The sequence below is a fragment of the Heptranchias perlo genome, chromosome 39 (genome assembly GCF_035084215.1).
Source record: "Heptranchias perlo isolate sHepPer1 chromosome 39, sHepPer1.hap1, whole genome shotgun sequence".
Lineage (NCBI taxonomy): Eukaryota > Metazoa > Chordata > Chondrichthyes > Hexanchiformes > Hexanchidae > Heptranchias > Heptranchias perlo.
The window spans coordinates 7,703,283-7,716,734 of record NC_090363.1 but is presented as its reverse complement, the minus strand read 5'-3'; the positions used below and the strand labels follow the sequence as shown (position 1 = coordinate 7,716,734).

Below are 13,452 nucleotides of genomic sequence, written 5' to 3'. Positions count from 1 at the left end.
TATCTGGTCATTATCACATTGCTTTTTGTGGGATCTTGCTGTGCACAAATTGGCTGCCGCGTTTCCCGACACTACAACAGTGACTACAGTTCAAAAATACTTAATTGGCAGTAAAGCAGTTTGGGACATCCTGAAGTTGTGGAATACGCTGTGTAAATGCAAGTCTAATTTTATTTTAATACTCCTTATAAACTGAATGCATTGCTTCTGATCAACAATCTCCACAAAACCATCAGGCCAGACTTTCACTGCAGTAAAATAAAAAGTCACAAATAAGTGAGTGGGCTGTTTTTGGAGACAGAGAGAGAGAGTGCGAGCGCAGAGAGAAAGCGTGAGAGCGAGAGAAAAAGAGACAGAAAGAGACAGAGAGAGACAGAGAGAGAGAGAGAGAGAGAGAGAGAGAGAAAAAACTATCAGCACCCCTTCCCTCCCTCAACCATGTCAGAAGATCGCCGTTCCTCCAGCCTGGCTTTGTTAATACATCAGTCGGGGTCGTGAGCAAACAGCAGCACCTTGCGCTCCGCGAGCAGACGCTGATTGTGCGGAGTCAATCAGCAAGAACGAGATCGCAGTCCCACACTCACCAGCTCAAAATAGCCGGGGCCGTCTGCTCTGTTGCAACATATGGTGCCTCAGTCTTCAGAGTCCCAGTCCCTGGGTTTCACACGTGTGACCTGCACCATCTGCCTTGTCCACACACTTCTTCAACTTCCAGACTTCAGGGAATATAAAATTGTTTTGGAAACAGGGCTGAGACTCCCTCAACTCATTAAGGAAGAACCTGTGGTGCAGTGGGTCAGAACAGTCCTTTCCCCCTCTGGGCCTGGGTGGTACAGTGGGTCAGACACTGTCCTTTCCCCCTCTGGGACTGGGTGGTACAGTGGGTCAGACACTGTCCTTTCCCCCTCTGGGACTGGGTGGTACAGTGGGTCACACACTGTCCTTTCCCCCTCTGGGACTGGGTGGTACAGTGGGTCAGACACTGTCCTTTCACCCTCTGGCACTGGGTGGTACAGTGGGTCAGACACTGTCCTTTCACCCTCTGGGACTGGGTGGTACAGTGGGTCAGACACTGTCCTTTCCCCCTCTGGGACTGGGTGGTACACAAGTTGTACTGATTGAATTAACTGAGTTTGTCATAACCGTTGCTCTATATGTTCACTTGTGAAATAAAGCAGCCTAATGATTTCTATCTGGCCTCGTCTTACCAAGTGTTTCCTTGGTCCGCCTTCAAAATGATTGAAGAGATATAAATGTGGGGACATGTGAAAGATGTCAGAAAAGATGTGAAGGATATCTGGCTCAGATCCCAATGTGGGTGGGGAGAAGAGTACTAATGCTATATACCAGGGTTACACTATCATATACTGTCACTAATGCTTACAACTAATGCGATTTGCCTGCTATACGCATTGGGCGGTTTAGCCCCTCCATCTGCAACACTCAGTCCCTTATGATTAATTTAAAATTTTAAAAAGAAAATTCAATGCTCTTTGAAAAATTAAGATTAGTAAAACCAGTCGGGATCCGGTGGATTCTGTGGGAAGTCCTGGCGGCTGTACCACAGCGGTGATGAAAGATTATCTGCCGGCTACTTTCCACTTTGGACCTTAACGAGGTGCTATTTCCTTATTGAACGTTTGTTCCTGCAGTCAGCGCTGAGTAATGGTTAGAGCTGATTAAGTACAATAGATAATTGCACCGTAACGAGGTGCGAAGAACTCACCGAACACTTATCTCTGCAACTTAGCATGACTTTGTAACTGACTATATCGGAACTGGCAAATGGTTAGTGCTATTTGGCCGATTTAAATGACTGTCCGATTTAAACGTGGGCGGCTTAAGCGGTGGAGACAGTAGTTACACATTAGGCAATACGCACACACCCCTAAAAACCTAAGATGCATAGGCCGTTTACAGAAATAGTTCAGAAGCCCTCTCAGGCAAAAGATCCCATGGCACTATTCGAAGAAACGCCTTGGTCAATATTTGTTCCTCAACCAACATAACAAAAACAGGTTATTTGATTATTACTTCATTGCTGTTTGTGGGAGCTTGCCGTGCTCAAAATGGCTTCCCCGCTTCCCTATGTGACAACACTTCAAAACGTAATTAATTGGCTGTAAAGTACTTTGGGGCGTTCTGAGGTCTTAAAAGGCGCTATATAAATGCAAGTTCTTTCTCACTTAAAAAAAAAGAGCAGCGGATAGATTTGTTTCAATTGATTAATAGTCACTTTCTTCGACCTCACCGTGTGCTGCTGTTGAGTGGAACGGCACAGAGTGTAACACCGTCTTCTCACCCCCTCTTCCAGCCAAACCCCCATCTCCGCAGTTAGCGTGATGGACAATCTTAGCTCTCCACACGAACTTAGCTGCCTGGGTGCTTCCCCCTCCTTGCAAGCACAGTGGTCGCTGTTGGCGCACTGACCCTGTTTAAACTCAGCGTCAACAGGTCTAAAGGTAGCCGTCCCAAAGACCCGGCATGTTGATTGAGCGCGGTACTGAGCCGCTGACAAGCACCCAGGTCCCACCCCTGGTCCATGCTCGGTTCCCTGGTCTCTGCTGCGGCAGCAATAGGGAAGTTACAGTCAACCTCAGTGCCCCTGGGCTGGGAAACAAAATCAGTCAAGGCTCCTGCTTTGTTCTTAAAAATTTGTTCTCGGGATGTGGGTGACACATCACCGGCAAGACAACACTTACTGCCTCGTTTTACAACTGAGGGCGTCATGAGTCAATCGTGTAGCGTGGGAATGGAATCACCTGTAGGCCAGAAAAGAGAAGGATGGCAGGTTCCCTTCCCTCAAGGATAATAGTGAATGAGTTGTTAAGATGTGGAAAGGGGTGGTGGAAGTAGATTCAATAGTATCGGATATTTACTTGAAAAGGAAAAATTTGGGGAGAGCGCAGGGGGAGTGGGACTAATTGGACAGCTCTTTCAAAGAGCCGGCACAGGCACCATGGGCCGAATGGCCTCCTCCTGTGCCATATGATTCAATGAAGTTGAGTTTGTTTTCTGGTGCTAGCTCTAGATACTGAATTCAGTTTCACACTTTGCCATGGTGGGATTTGAACACACAGCATTTGTTTTGCTAGTGCAGGACCGTAGCCACTGCATTACCATACCCCGTACTCCTGATCACTATCCTGTCACTTAAGCTGGCACGCATAAGGTGAGGATAATGCTGGCCTGTGATTCCTCTTCCTAGCGATATCCTGCCAACACTATGGGGGGCAATTTTAACCTAACCCACCCGTTGCGAAACTGACAGGATCGGGTGCGATGCTGGTCTTAGGCCCTCTCCCCGATTTTACTCTCCACCAAAGTCGACGGAGGGCAATATTGGACAGGGTGTAAAAACCGGGGATTCCCGCCCGGCGATGTTAAGTTAAAACGACTGCCTCACTGCCGAAGCTCAAAGCTAGTGACTGTGGAACTGTACCTCGGCACCAGTCACTGCCTGCAGGAGAGGAGGAAACCGGTTTTAAAAAAAAAACAATTCAAATCACAGCAAAACTGAACCGAATCTGGCGTTACGATACCGTTGGTTATCTTTTTTAACCCAGAAGGCTACGGCAGCCTGGGGCACGGGCTGATCCAAGAATAGCAATCGCATCACGTAATTCCGAGCCAGCGCCAGCAGATCCCTGAGGAAAGGAAGGAAACAAGAACAATTTAGTGGGGAAAAAGAAACAAACATACATTATGTTGCACCGAGCACTTACTTTCTGGAGCGGAGCTGCCGCACAAAATTAGAAGTTTCACTTTGTAATTATTACTCTGCGGGGAAAAATAAAATCAGTCGGGCTGCTGATTGCTATCCAGTGACTCCTGCTGAAAAGTGTGCGTGCGTGCTTTGGGGGGGGGGGGGTGGGGGAGGAAGAGGAGATATCAGGTAAGAACAGGATCGAGCTTAGCTGTGTTGCTCTTCACTGTCAAGCACCCATATGACCCAGCTCCAGAGACTTGAGCACAAAATCTAGGCTGGCACTCCCACAGTGCAGTACTGAGGGAGAGCAGCACTGTCGGAGGTGCCTTCTTTCGGATGAGACGTTAAACCGAGGCCCCGTCTGCCCTCTCAGGTGGATGTAGAAGATCCTGTGGCACCTTTTCAAAGAGGAGCAGGGGGGAGTCCTCTTCGGTGTCCTGGCCAATATTTATCCCTCAACCAACGTCACTAAAACAGATAATCTGTCGTTATCAAATTACCATTTGTGGGATCTTGCTGCGCGCAAATTGGCTATTGCGTTTCCTACATTCCAACAGTGACTACACTTCGAAAAAGTACTTCATTGGCTGTAAAGTGCTTTGGGACGTCCTGAGGGGGGTGCAAATCAAAGTCCTGCCTATTTTTAATTCTGCAAATCAACATTGAGCCAGCAGGTAACCCAATGCAGATCACCATCCTTACAAGATACCTGGATTCCGAAAGGCAGACACCAGCCAGAGACTGGGTGCTGCTTATTCTCCCGAGATTTGCTCACTGTCATTCAGTGGAGTTACTGCACATCCAGGGGTAATCTCTGCAATGTTCTAATAGCTTAAAGGAATTAAAGCCAGCTATCCTGATGGTGCAGTGGGTAAATACACCAATACATTACCAGGAGTGGTTCTGAGCTGGATAGAGCAGGGAGATCCCAGGGCTCTAATTGAGTTAACTTTTCTTAGCTGGGGCGTTATAATTTGCCTCAGCGGCCCTGAGTTCGGATGGGGAGGGAGATCACGCAGCTTTCATCTTAACTGTCCCGCGCCCATCTCAACCGCCCTGCGCCCTTACACAGCTCTACCCTCGTCTTACCTGAAGACAGCCAGGCATGTTGCCGGGTGGTTGTACAACTTGTCGAGGATGGCTGGGCTGAGACTCCTCATGTACTCGTGTAGGTTCTTGCATTTCAGCTTCTCCCGTTGCATGGTCGGCCTGGCGCTGGGGCACTGCCAGGAAGAGGGGGGGGGGGGGGGGAGGAAGAGAGAAAAAAAGGGAAAGAAAAGAAACCGGTCAGTGAGTGCCATGCGTGAACCCAAATCTCAGCACACGGACAGGCAGCTCATTAAAACCGGGAATGGAGCCGCAGAGCGTGCTCAGCAACGCGAGATCGCTCCACGCAGTGTAAACCGAACCGGGAACCAGGTCGCGGGGAGACACGTTATCATTTTTTGGCGGTAGTGTTGGATCAGAGATGTGTTGGCCAGGACACCAAGAGAACTGCAAATAGTGCCATGAGGTCATTTGCATCCACTTTAACAGGCAGACAGGGCCTCAGTTTAGTCTTCTCACCTGAAGGGGTGCACCTTCAAAAATGTTGCACTCCCTCAGTGATGTACTGGAGTGCGTCAGCCTAGACTGTGTGCTCAAGTCCTGGAGTAGGGTTGAACCCAAAATCCTCTGACTCAGAGGTGTGACTGCTCACAACTCAGCCAGACTGATAGTGCTTACATTAGGCCTATTTAGCAAATGTCTACCAGTGCATGACTGGCAGGCAGGAAGAAAATCTCATCTAACCCATTACACTTTAATGTTGCACTCTCACCTGTGGGTTACACAGTGACAGATCTGTACCTACCAATACTGCACTATGGGGTTGCACAGTGACAGACCTGTACCCACCAATATTGCACTATGGGGTTACACAGTGACAGATCTGTACCCACCAATGTTGCACTATGGGGTTACAGTGACAGATCTGTACCCACCAATATTGCACTATGGGGTTACACAGTGACAGATCTGTAACCCTCAATATTGCACTATGGGGTTACACAGTGACAGATCTGTACCCACCAATATTGCACTATGGGGTGACACAGTGACAGATCTGTAACCCCCAATATTGCACTATGGGGTTACACAGTGACAGATCTGTAACCACCAATATTGCACTGGAGGGTTACACAGTGACAGATCTGTAACCACCAACACTACCAGAAGGACATGATAAGAGTGCTTTGAAATGGCCCAAATAAGCGTTCTTTATACAAACGCATGGAGCAAAAGGAGCAAATTGAATGAATTGCAGGCGGAAATTCAACTTAGAGGGTACGACATGGTAGCCATTACTGAGACATGGCTGCAAGACAGTCAGACTGGGAACTGAAAAACCAGGTGATAAGGTCTATAAGGTTAAGGAAACTGGTAGAGGGGGAGGAGTAGCCTTAGTGATTAAGGATGAAATTACTTTAATGATGAGAGGATATAATAAGAGGTAAGCAGGCAGTGGAGACTTTATGGGTAGAATTAAGAAATAGATAAGGATTTAAGGCTGTAGTGGGAGTTGTGTCTATGCCCCCTGATAGCAGCTGTGAAGTGGCAGAATGTATAAATGCAGAGATTAGACAAGCATGTAGCAAAGGCAGAGTGGTTTTAATGGGGGATTTTAACTTGCATATAGATTGGGATAAGCAGACGAGCTTAAGTCAGAAAGATAGCAAATTTCTTGAGTATGTTCAGGACAGCTTTCTGCAACAATAGGTCCTAGAACCAACAAAGGGGCAGGCCATATTAGATTTAATAATGAGTAATAAGCCAGATTTAGTTAACAGCGTAACGGTGCGTGAACATTCATCTAATGGCGATCATATTATCGAGTTCATCGTTGTGTTTGAAAAGGAGAAACTCACATCAGCTACTAAGTTTTTCACTTAGGTAAGGCCGACTTCAGCGGGATGACTCAGAGACCGTCCACAGTAATCTGTTAATGGGTAAAGATCAATGCGAGATGTTCAAATAAGAATTTACTGTAAAACCAGTTTCTATCCCTAAGGGGCAAGAGCTCGACTTGCCAAAAAGAACAGCTATGAATGACAAACGAGGTAAGGGACAACATAAAACTAAAAGAAAAAGCATACAAAAGTACAAAAAATAGCACAGATCCTGGCGACTGGGACAGATACAAAGAACAGCAAAGGGTGACAAAACAGATAGTAAGAGCTACAAAAAGGCAGTATGAAAAGAAACTTGCAAAGGATATCAAAATTAACACAACATTTTTTTACAATTATATTAGGAAGAGGGTGGTCAAGAGCAATGTGGGCCCCTTAAAAACTAATAATGGTGATATTGTAAATGAAAATAAAGAAATGGCAGACATGTTAAATAATTACTTTGCGTCAATATTTACAGTGGAGAGTACAGCATGCCGGACACCCCAAGGAAACTAATGTAAGCAAATTAACAGTAATGAAGAAAATAATGGCACTAAAGAGTGACAAAGGTCCAAGACAAGATGATTTCTATCCCAGGGTTTTAAAGGACGTAGGTGAGCACATTGCAGATGCCCTAACTATAATCTTTCAAAGCTCTCTCAATTCAGGAACCGATCTTTTAGATTGTAAAATTGCACCTGTCACTCCGCTATTTTAGAAAGGTGAGAGAGAAACCAGGGAATTATAGACCAGTTAGCCTAACATCTGTTGTCAGGACATTATTCGATAATTAAGCACAGAATGACTGGACACTTTGAAAATTTTCAGCTGATCGAGAGCCAGCGTGGATTTGTAAAGGGTAGGTCATGCCTGACAAACCTGATGGAATTTTTTGAAGAGGTGACTAAAGTAGTGGACAGGGGGATGTCTATGGATGTTATTTATATGGATTTCCAGAAGGATTGGATAAAGTCCCTCATAAGGGATGGTTAGCTGAAGTTGAAGCTCACGGAATTGAGGGCAAGTTATTGACCTAGTTAGGAAATTGGCTGAGCGGCAGGAAACAGAGAGTAGGGATAATGGGCAGGTACGCAAATTGGCAGGATGTGACTAGTGGTGTCCCACAGGGATCTGTGTTGGGGCCTCACCTATTCACTATTTATTAACGGCTTAGATGACGGGATAGAGAGCCACATATCCAAGTTTGCCGATGACACAAAGATAGGCAACATTGTAAGCAATGCAAATGGAAGCATAAAATTACAGAGATATTAATAGATTAAGTGAATGGGCAAAACTGTGGCAAATAGATTTCAATGTAGCAAGTGTGAGGTCATCCACTTTGGACCTAAAAGAATAGATCAGAGTATTTCTAAATGGTGAAAAGCTTGAAACAGTGTAGGTCCAAAGAGACTATAGGGTCCATGTACATATCTTATTAAAATGTCATGGACAGGTGCAGAAAATAATCAAAAAGGCTAATGGAATGCTGGCCTTTATATCTAGAGGGCTAGAATACAAGGGGGTAGAAGTTATGTTACAGCTATACAAAGCCCTGGTAAGACCACACCTGGAGTACTGCGTTCAGTTCTGGGCACTGCACTTTAGGAAGGATATACTGGCCTTGGAGAGAGTGCACTGTAGATTAACTAGAATGACACCTGGACTCCAAGGGTTAAATTACAAAGAGAGATTGCACAAACTAGGGTTGTATTCCCTGGAATTTAGAAGATTAAGGGGTGATTTGATAGAAGTTTTCAAGATATTAAGGGGAATTGATTGTTAAAATTGGATAGCCATGTGATGAAGGATCGAATACCAGAGCCTGGTCTTCAGTTGTTTCCAAGCCTCTATTCACAGAGATTCCCCTTACACACACACCGCACCCCAGCTAAGCTCTCCTATAAAAAGGATACAAGAGAGTCCCCAAATGATACCCGCCACCTGAATACAATTAAAACTAACTGATATAAATTAACATTGATAGGGTAGATAGAGAGAAACTATTTCCATTGGTTGGGGAGTCTAGGACTAGGGGACACAGCCTAAAAATTAGAGCCAGGGCTTCTAGGAGTGAAGTTAGGAAACACTTCTACACGCAAAGGGTGGTAGAAGGGTGGAATTCTCTTCTGCAAACGGCAATTGATGCTAGCTCAATTGTTAATTTTAAATCTGAGATTGATAGACTTTTGTTAACCATAGGTATTAAGGGAAATGGGGCTGAGGTGGGTATATGGAGTTAGGTCACAGGTCAGCCATGATCTCATTGAATGGGGAACAGGTTCGAGGGGCTAAATGGCCTACTCTTATTCCTATAGAGTTATACAGTGACAAACCTGCATCCACCAGTACTGCATTATAGGGTTACACAGTGATAGACCCATACCCACCAGTACTGTACCCCAGCTGGTTGGGGAGTCTAGGACTAGGGGATATAGCCTAAAAATTAAAGCCAGGAAGTTATAGTGATAGACCTGTACCCACCGCTACTGTACCCCAGTGTCATACAGTGATAGGCCTGTACCGACCAGTACTGCACTATAGGGTTATACAGTGACAGGCCTGTACTGACCAGTACTGCACTATAGGGTTATAGTGATAGACCTATACCCAGCAATAATGCACTATAGTGTTATACAGTGATAGACCTGCACACACCAGTACTGCACTTTAGGGTTGTACAGTGATAGGCCTGTACACAGCAGTATGTCACCCCATACACCTCAAAACATCCCCTCTAGACACAACAGAAGTTTGGAAGGACAGAATTTATAACTTTACCGTTGACCATTTCTCACAGTTCAAGTAGATATATAAGATTTCACACCCCTATAACTGCCTTTCACTGGAATCTTACTCACAGCACTGCCATTGACTAAGATGTAAGGCACAGTACTCAGAGTTAAACAGTGTCACAGACACAATTTTTAATGATTTCATGGTGACAGCCATCTGATCGCCCCTCGCGTTCTATCCCTTCTATACCTCAATAAAATGATCCCCAATTTAAACAGCCAGTACTGCCCGAGTGTGAAAACACCCTGTGGCAAATGACAAAGGCAAATCACTGCACTGCAGCTCTCCTCAGTGTCTTTATCTACCTCACTTGTTAATATACACAAAGCTACCACCACTGTCCCGTTCACCCATCACCCCCGTGCTCGCTGATCTACAGTGGCTCCTGGTCCGGCAATGCCTCGATTTTAAAATTCTCATCCTTGTTTTCAAATCCCTCCATGGCCTCGCCCCTCCCTATCTCTGTAACCTCCTCCAGCCCTACACTCCTCCGAGATCTCTGCACTCCTCCAATTCTTGCCTTTTGCACATCCCCAATTTTCATCATTCTACCATTGGCGGCCGTGCCTTCAGCTGCCTAGGCCCTAAGCTCTGGAATTCCCTCCCTAAACCTCTCCGCCTCTCTCTCGTCCTTAAAGATGTTCCTAAAAACCTACCTCTTTGACCAAGCTTTATGTCACTTGTCCTAATATCTCCTTATGTGGCTCAGTGTCAAATTTTGTCTGTTAGCGCTCCTGGGACATTTTAAGCTAAAGGCTCTATATAAATGCAAGTTGGTGTTGTTCCACGAGCCAGTATGTGAGAAAGACTGTAACGAAGGAGGCCGCCTGACGCCAGCTCAGAGCATGGACCAGCTGTGCAATGTTTTGAAACAAGGAGAGAAAATGGAGAATGGATGAGTCTTAAATAACCGTGTTCAGCAGGAAGCCCAGCACGCTGTTTAAGAGTCTCCAAAACAAACTACTGAGAAATCCACGCAGGTAGGGTTTCTGTTTGCCTGATGTGGAATGCACATTCTGCCCATGTAAGGTCACACACCCATCAACCTAAGCCAAGGAGTTCTTAAGGAAGAAAAACTTGCATTTATACAGCGTCTCTCACGACCTCAGGACATTCCAAAGCGCTTTACAGCCAATTAAGTACTTTTGAAATGAAATTACAGTTGTAATGTGGGAAATGCAGCAACTAATCTGCACACAGCAAGGTCCCACAAACAGCAACGTGATAATTACCAGACCAATGTTCAGTTGCATTCGCAACCCCTCAGATAATGAAGCAGTCCATGCCCGCATGCAGCAAGACCTGGACAACATCCAGGCTTGGGTTCATAAGTGTCAAGTAACATTCGCGCCAGACAAGTGCCAGGCAATGATCATCTCCAACAACAGAGAGTCTAACCACCTCCCCTTGACATTCAATGGCATTACCATCGCCGAATCCCCCACCATCAACATCCTGGGGGTCACCATTGACCAGAAACTTAACTGGACCAGCCACATAAATACTCTGGCTACAAGAGCAGGTCAGAGGCTGGGTATTTTGCAGTGAGTGACTCACCTCCTGACTCCCCAAAGCCTTTCCACCATCGACAAGGCACAAGTCAGGAGTGTGATGGAATACTCTCCACTTGCCTGGATGAGTGCAGCTCCAACAACACTCAAGAAGCTCGACACCATCCAGGACAAAGCAGCCCGCTTGATTGGCACCCCATCCACCACCCTAAACATTCACTCCCTTCACCACCGGCGCACAGTGGCTGCAGTGTGTACCATCCACAGGATGCACTGCAGCAACTCGCCAAGGCTTCTTCGACAGCACCTCCCAAACCCGCGACCTCTACCACCTAGAAGGACAAGGGCAGCAGGCACATGGGAACACCAACACCTGCACGTTCCCCTCCAAGTCACACACCATCCCGACTTGGAAATATATCACCGTTCCTTCATCGTCGCTGGGTCAAAATCCTGGAACTCCCTTCCTAACAGCACTGTGGGAGAACCTTCACCACACGGACTGGAGCGGTTCAAGAAGGCAGCTCACCACCACCTTCTCAAGGGCAATTAGGGATGGGCAATAAATTCTGGCCTTGCCAGCAACGCCCACATCCCATGAACGAATAAAAAAGCAATCAGTTTTTTTATTCTTGATGGTTGAGGGATAAATATTGGCCAGGACACCCAGGGAGAACTCCCCTGCTCTTCTTCAAAATAGTGGCCGTGGGATCCTTCACGTTCATCTGAGAGGGCAGATGGGGCCTTGGTTTAAAGTCTCAACCAAAAGACAGCACCTCCGACAGTGCAGCGCTCCCTCAGTACTGCATTGGAGTGTCAGCCGTAATTATGTGCTCAAGTCTCTGGAGTGAGACTTGGACCCACAACCTTCTGACTCAGAAGTGGGAGTGCTACCCACTGAGCCACGGCTGACACCAGCTTGTCAAGGCTGAGGGATCTCCCAAGTAAGTGCAGCTAAAACCGTTGGAGACCGCACGGGAGGAGTTCTAAATGCAAAACTTCCAGCAACATGAAGTGGGTGTAGAATCCTCGACCGATCTGACTGCATTTGGTACCTGTGGGAACTTCCCACATAAAATGTTCTTGATTGGAAAGGATAATATTTATATTAATTAACATCATATTGACACCTATAATCAGGGCTACTGTTTCAGCTACGTAATGATTTAAAACCAATAAATATCCACTGGTTTATGGTAACTGCTCAAGTCAAATTTTGGTCTTATTGCATTGGATTCCAGGATCTTGACTGGAATTTCGAAGATCCGAACCTGCGATTCCAATTGTTTTGCCACAAAAAAAACAAGGGCCTTGCCTATAATATACAAAGAGGCTGCTGTTCCACTGGATGTGATTTGTGTGGGTGAATAGCCCCCTTCTATGTTACAGGCCTGGCCAAACTCATCAGTGACTGAATGAGTCAAATTTTGTTTCTTATTACATGAGATTGAGTAATTTTTGACTAGTGTTTGATCAAATGTGTCCATTCTCCAATCCCATCTGTTTACCTGTGAAACCCCACAAAGCAGTGGCCCCGTTTGCACAGTATTATTAAGTTACAGCATTAATAACATTTACTAATGATAATCATCAAAATTGCAATAAGTTGGCTTTGTTTTCCTCTATTTTACCTTCCAGTCTTTACACAATAAAAGCTATTAGACACCACACACCGCCAGACCCGCACTGTCCCGGCAGGGTTGAATGAGGCCGAGGCCCAGTCGCAGGCCCACCTCCCATAGCAACCGCGCCGCGTGATGACGTCACCAGCGTGCCCGATAGACCGGTTTCACAGAGACGCGGAACTTCCGGTCTCACATTCTGAAATCGTCCCCGGCGCTCTGGAAGAGATTTCCCTCATTCAATCTTAACTCCCCACTTTTAGGTTCCGGTCTCTGCGCCAATTTGTAGCCTCAATCTAACAAATGACTTTAGATTTTACTCACTCTATTTTTTTCTTAAAGTATGTCAATCTGGTCAAGAAAGAAAAATAACTTGCATTTATATAGTGCCTTTCGCGACCTCAGGAAGTCCTAAAGCGCTTTACAGCCAATTAAGTACTTTTAAAGTGTAGTTTCTGTTGCATTGTAGGAAACACGACAGCCAATTTGCAAGATCCCACAAAACAGCAGTGAGATAAATGACCAGATAATCTATTTTTGGTGGTGTTGGTTGAGGGATAAATATTGGCCAGGACACTAGGAGTCTTCTTCGAAATAGTGCCGTGGGATCTTTTATGTCCACCGGAGACAGTTAACGTCTCATCCGAAAGATGACACCTCCGACAGCATAACAGCCGCTCAATACTGCACGGAAGCGTCGGTCTAGATTACATGCTCAAATCTCCGGAGTGGGGCTTGAACTCACAACCTTCTGACACAGAAGCAAGAGCACAATCAACTGACACCTACTTTTATTGTTTTAGAGCAGGCATACCACACAATGCAAGTAAACAGTAAAGAAACTATATTAAAAAAATTGTGCAGTATTGTAAAAGACCCACCAG

General features: G+C 45.9%; 1 protein-coding gene across 2 annotated transcripts in view; it reads right to left on the bottom strand.

The window, feature by feature from the left end:
• The window catches only part of gtf2h4 (general transcription factor IIH, polypeptide 4), a 66,503-nt gene extending 53,835 nt beyond the window's left edge, over nt 1–12,668 (bottom strand). The window contains exons 1-4 of one of the 2 annotated variants that reach the window (XM_067974009.1): nt 12,578–12,668; nt 6,616–6,686; nt 4,799–4,932; nt 3,543–3,647 (exon numbers count right to left, since the gene is read on the bottom strand). In XM_067974009.1, coding sequence (XP_067830110.1) covers nt 3,543–3,647; nt 4,799–4,911 — 218 coding nt within the window. In that variant the 5' untranslated portion in view covers nt 4,912–4,932; nt 6,616–6,686; nt 12,578–12,668. The remainder of the gene's footprint in view (nt 1–3,542; nt 3,648–4,798; nt 4,933–6,615; nt 6,687–12,577) is intronic. The other variant, XM_067974010.1, reaches the window with a different exon arrangement.
• Nucleotides 12,669–13,452: the final 784 nt, after the last annotated feature.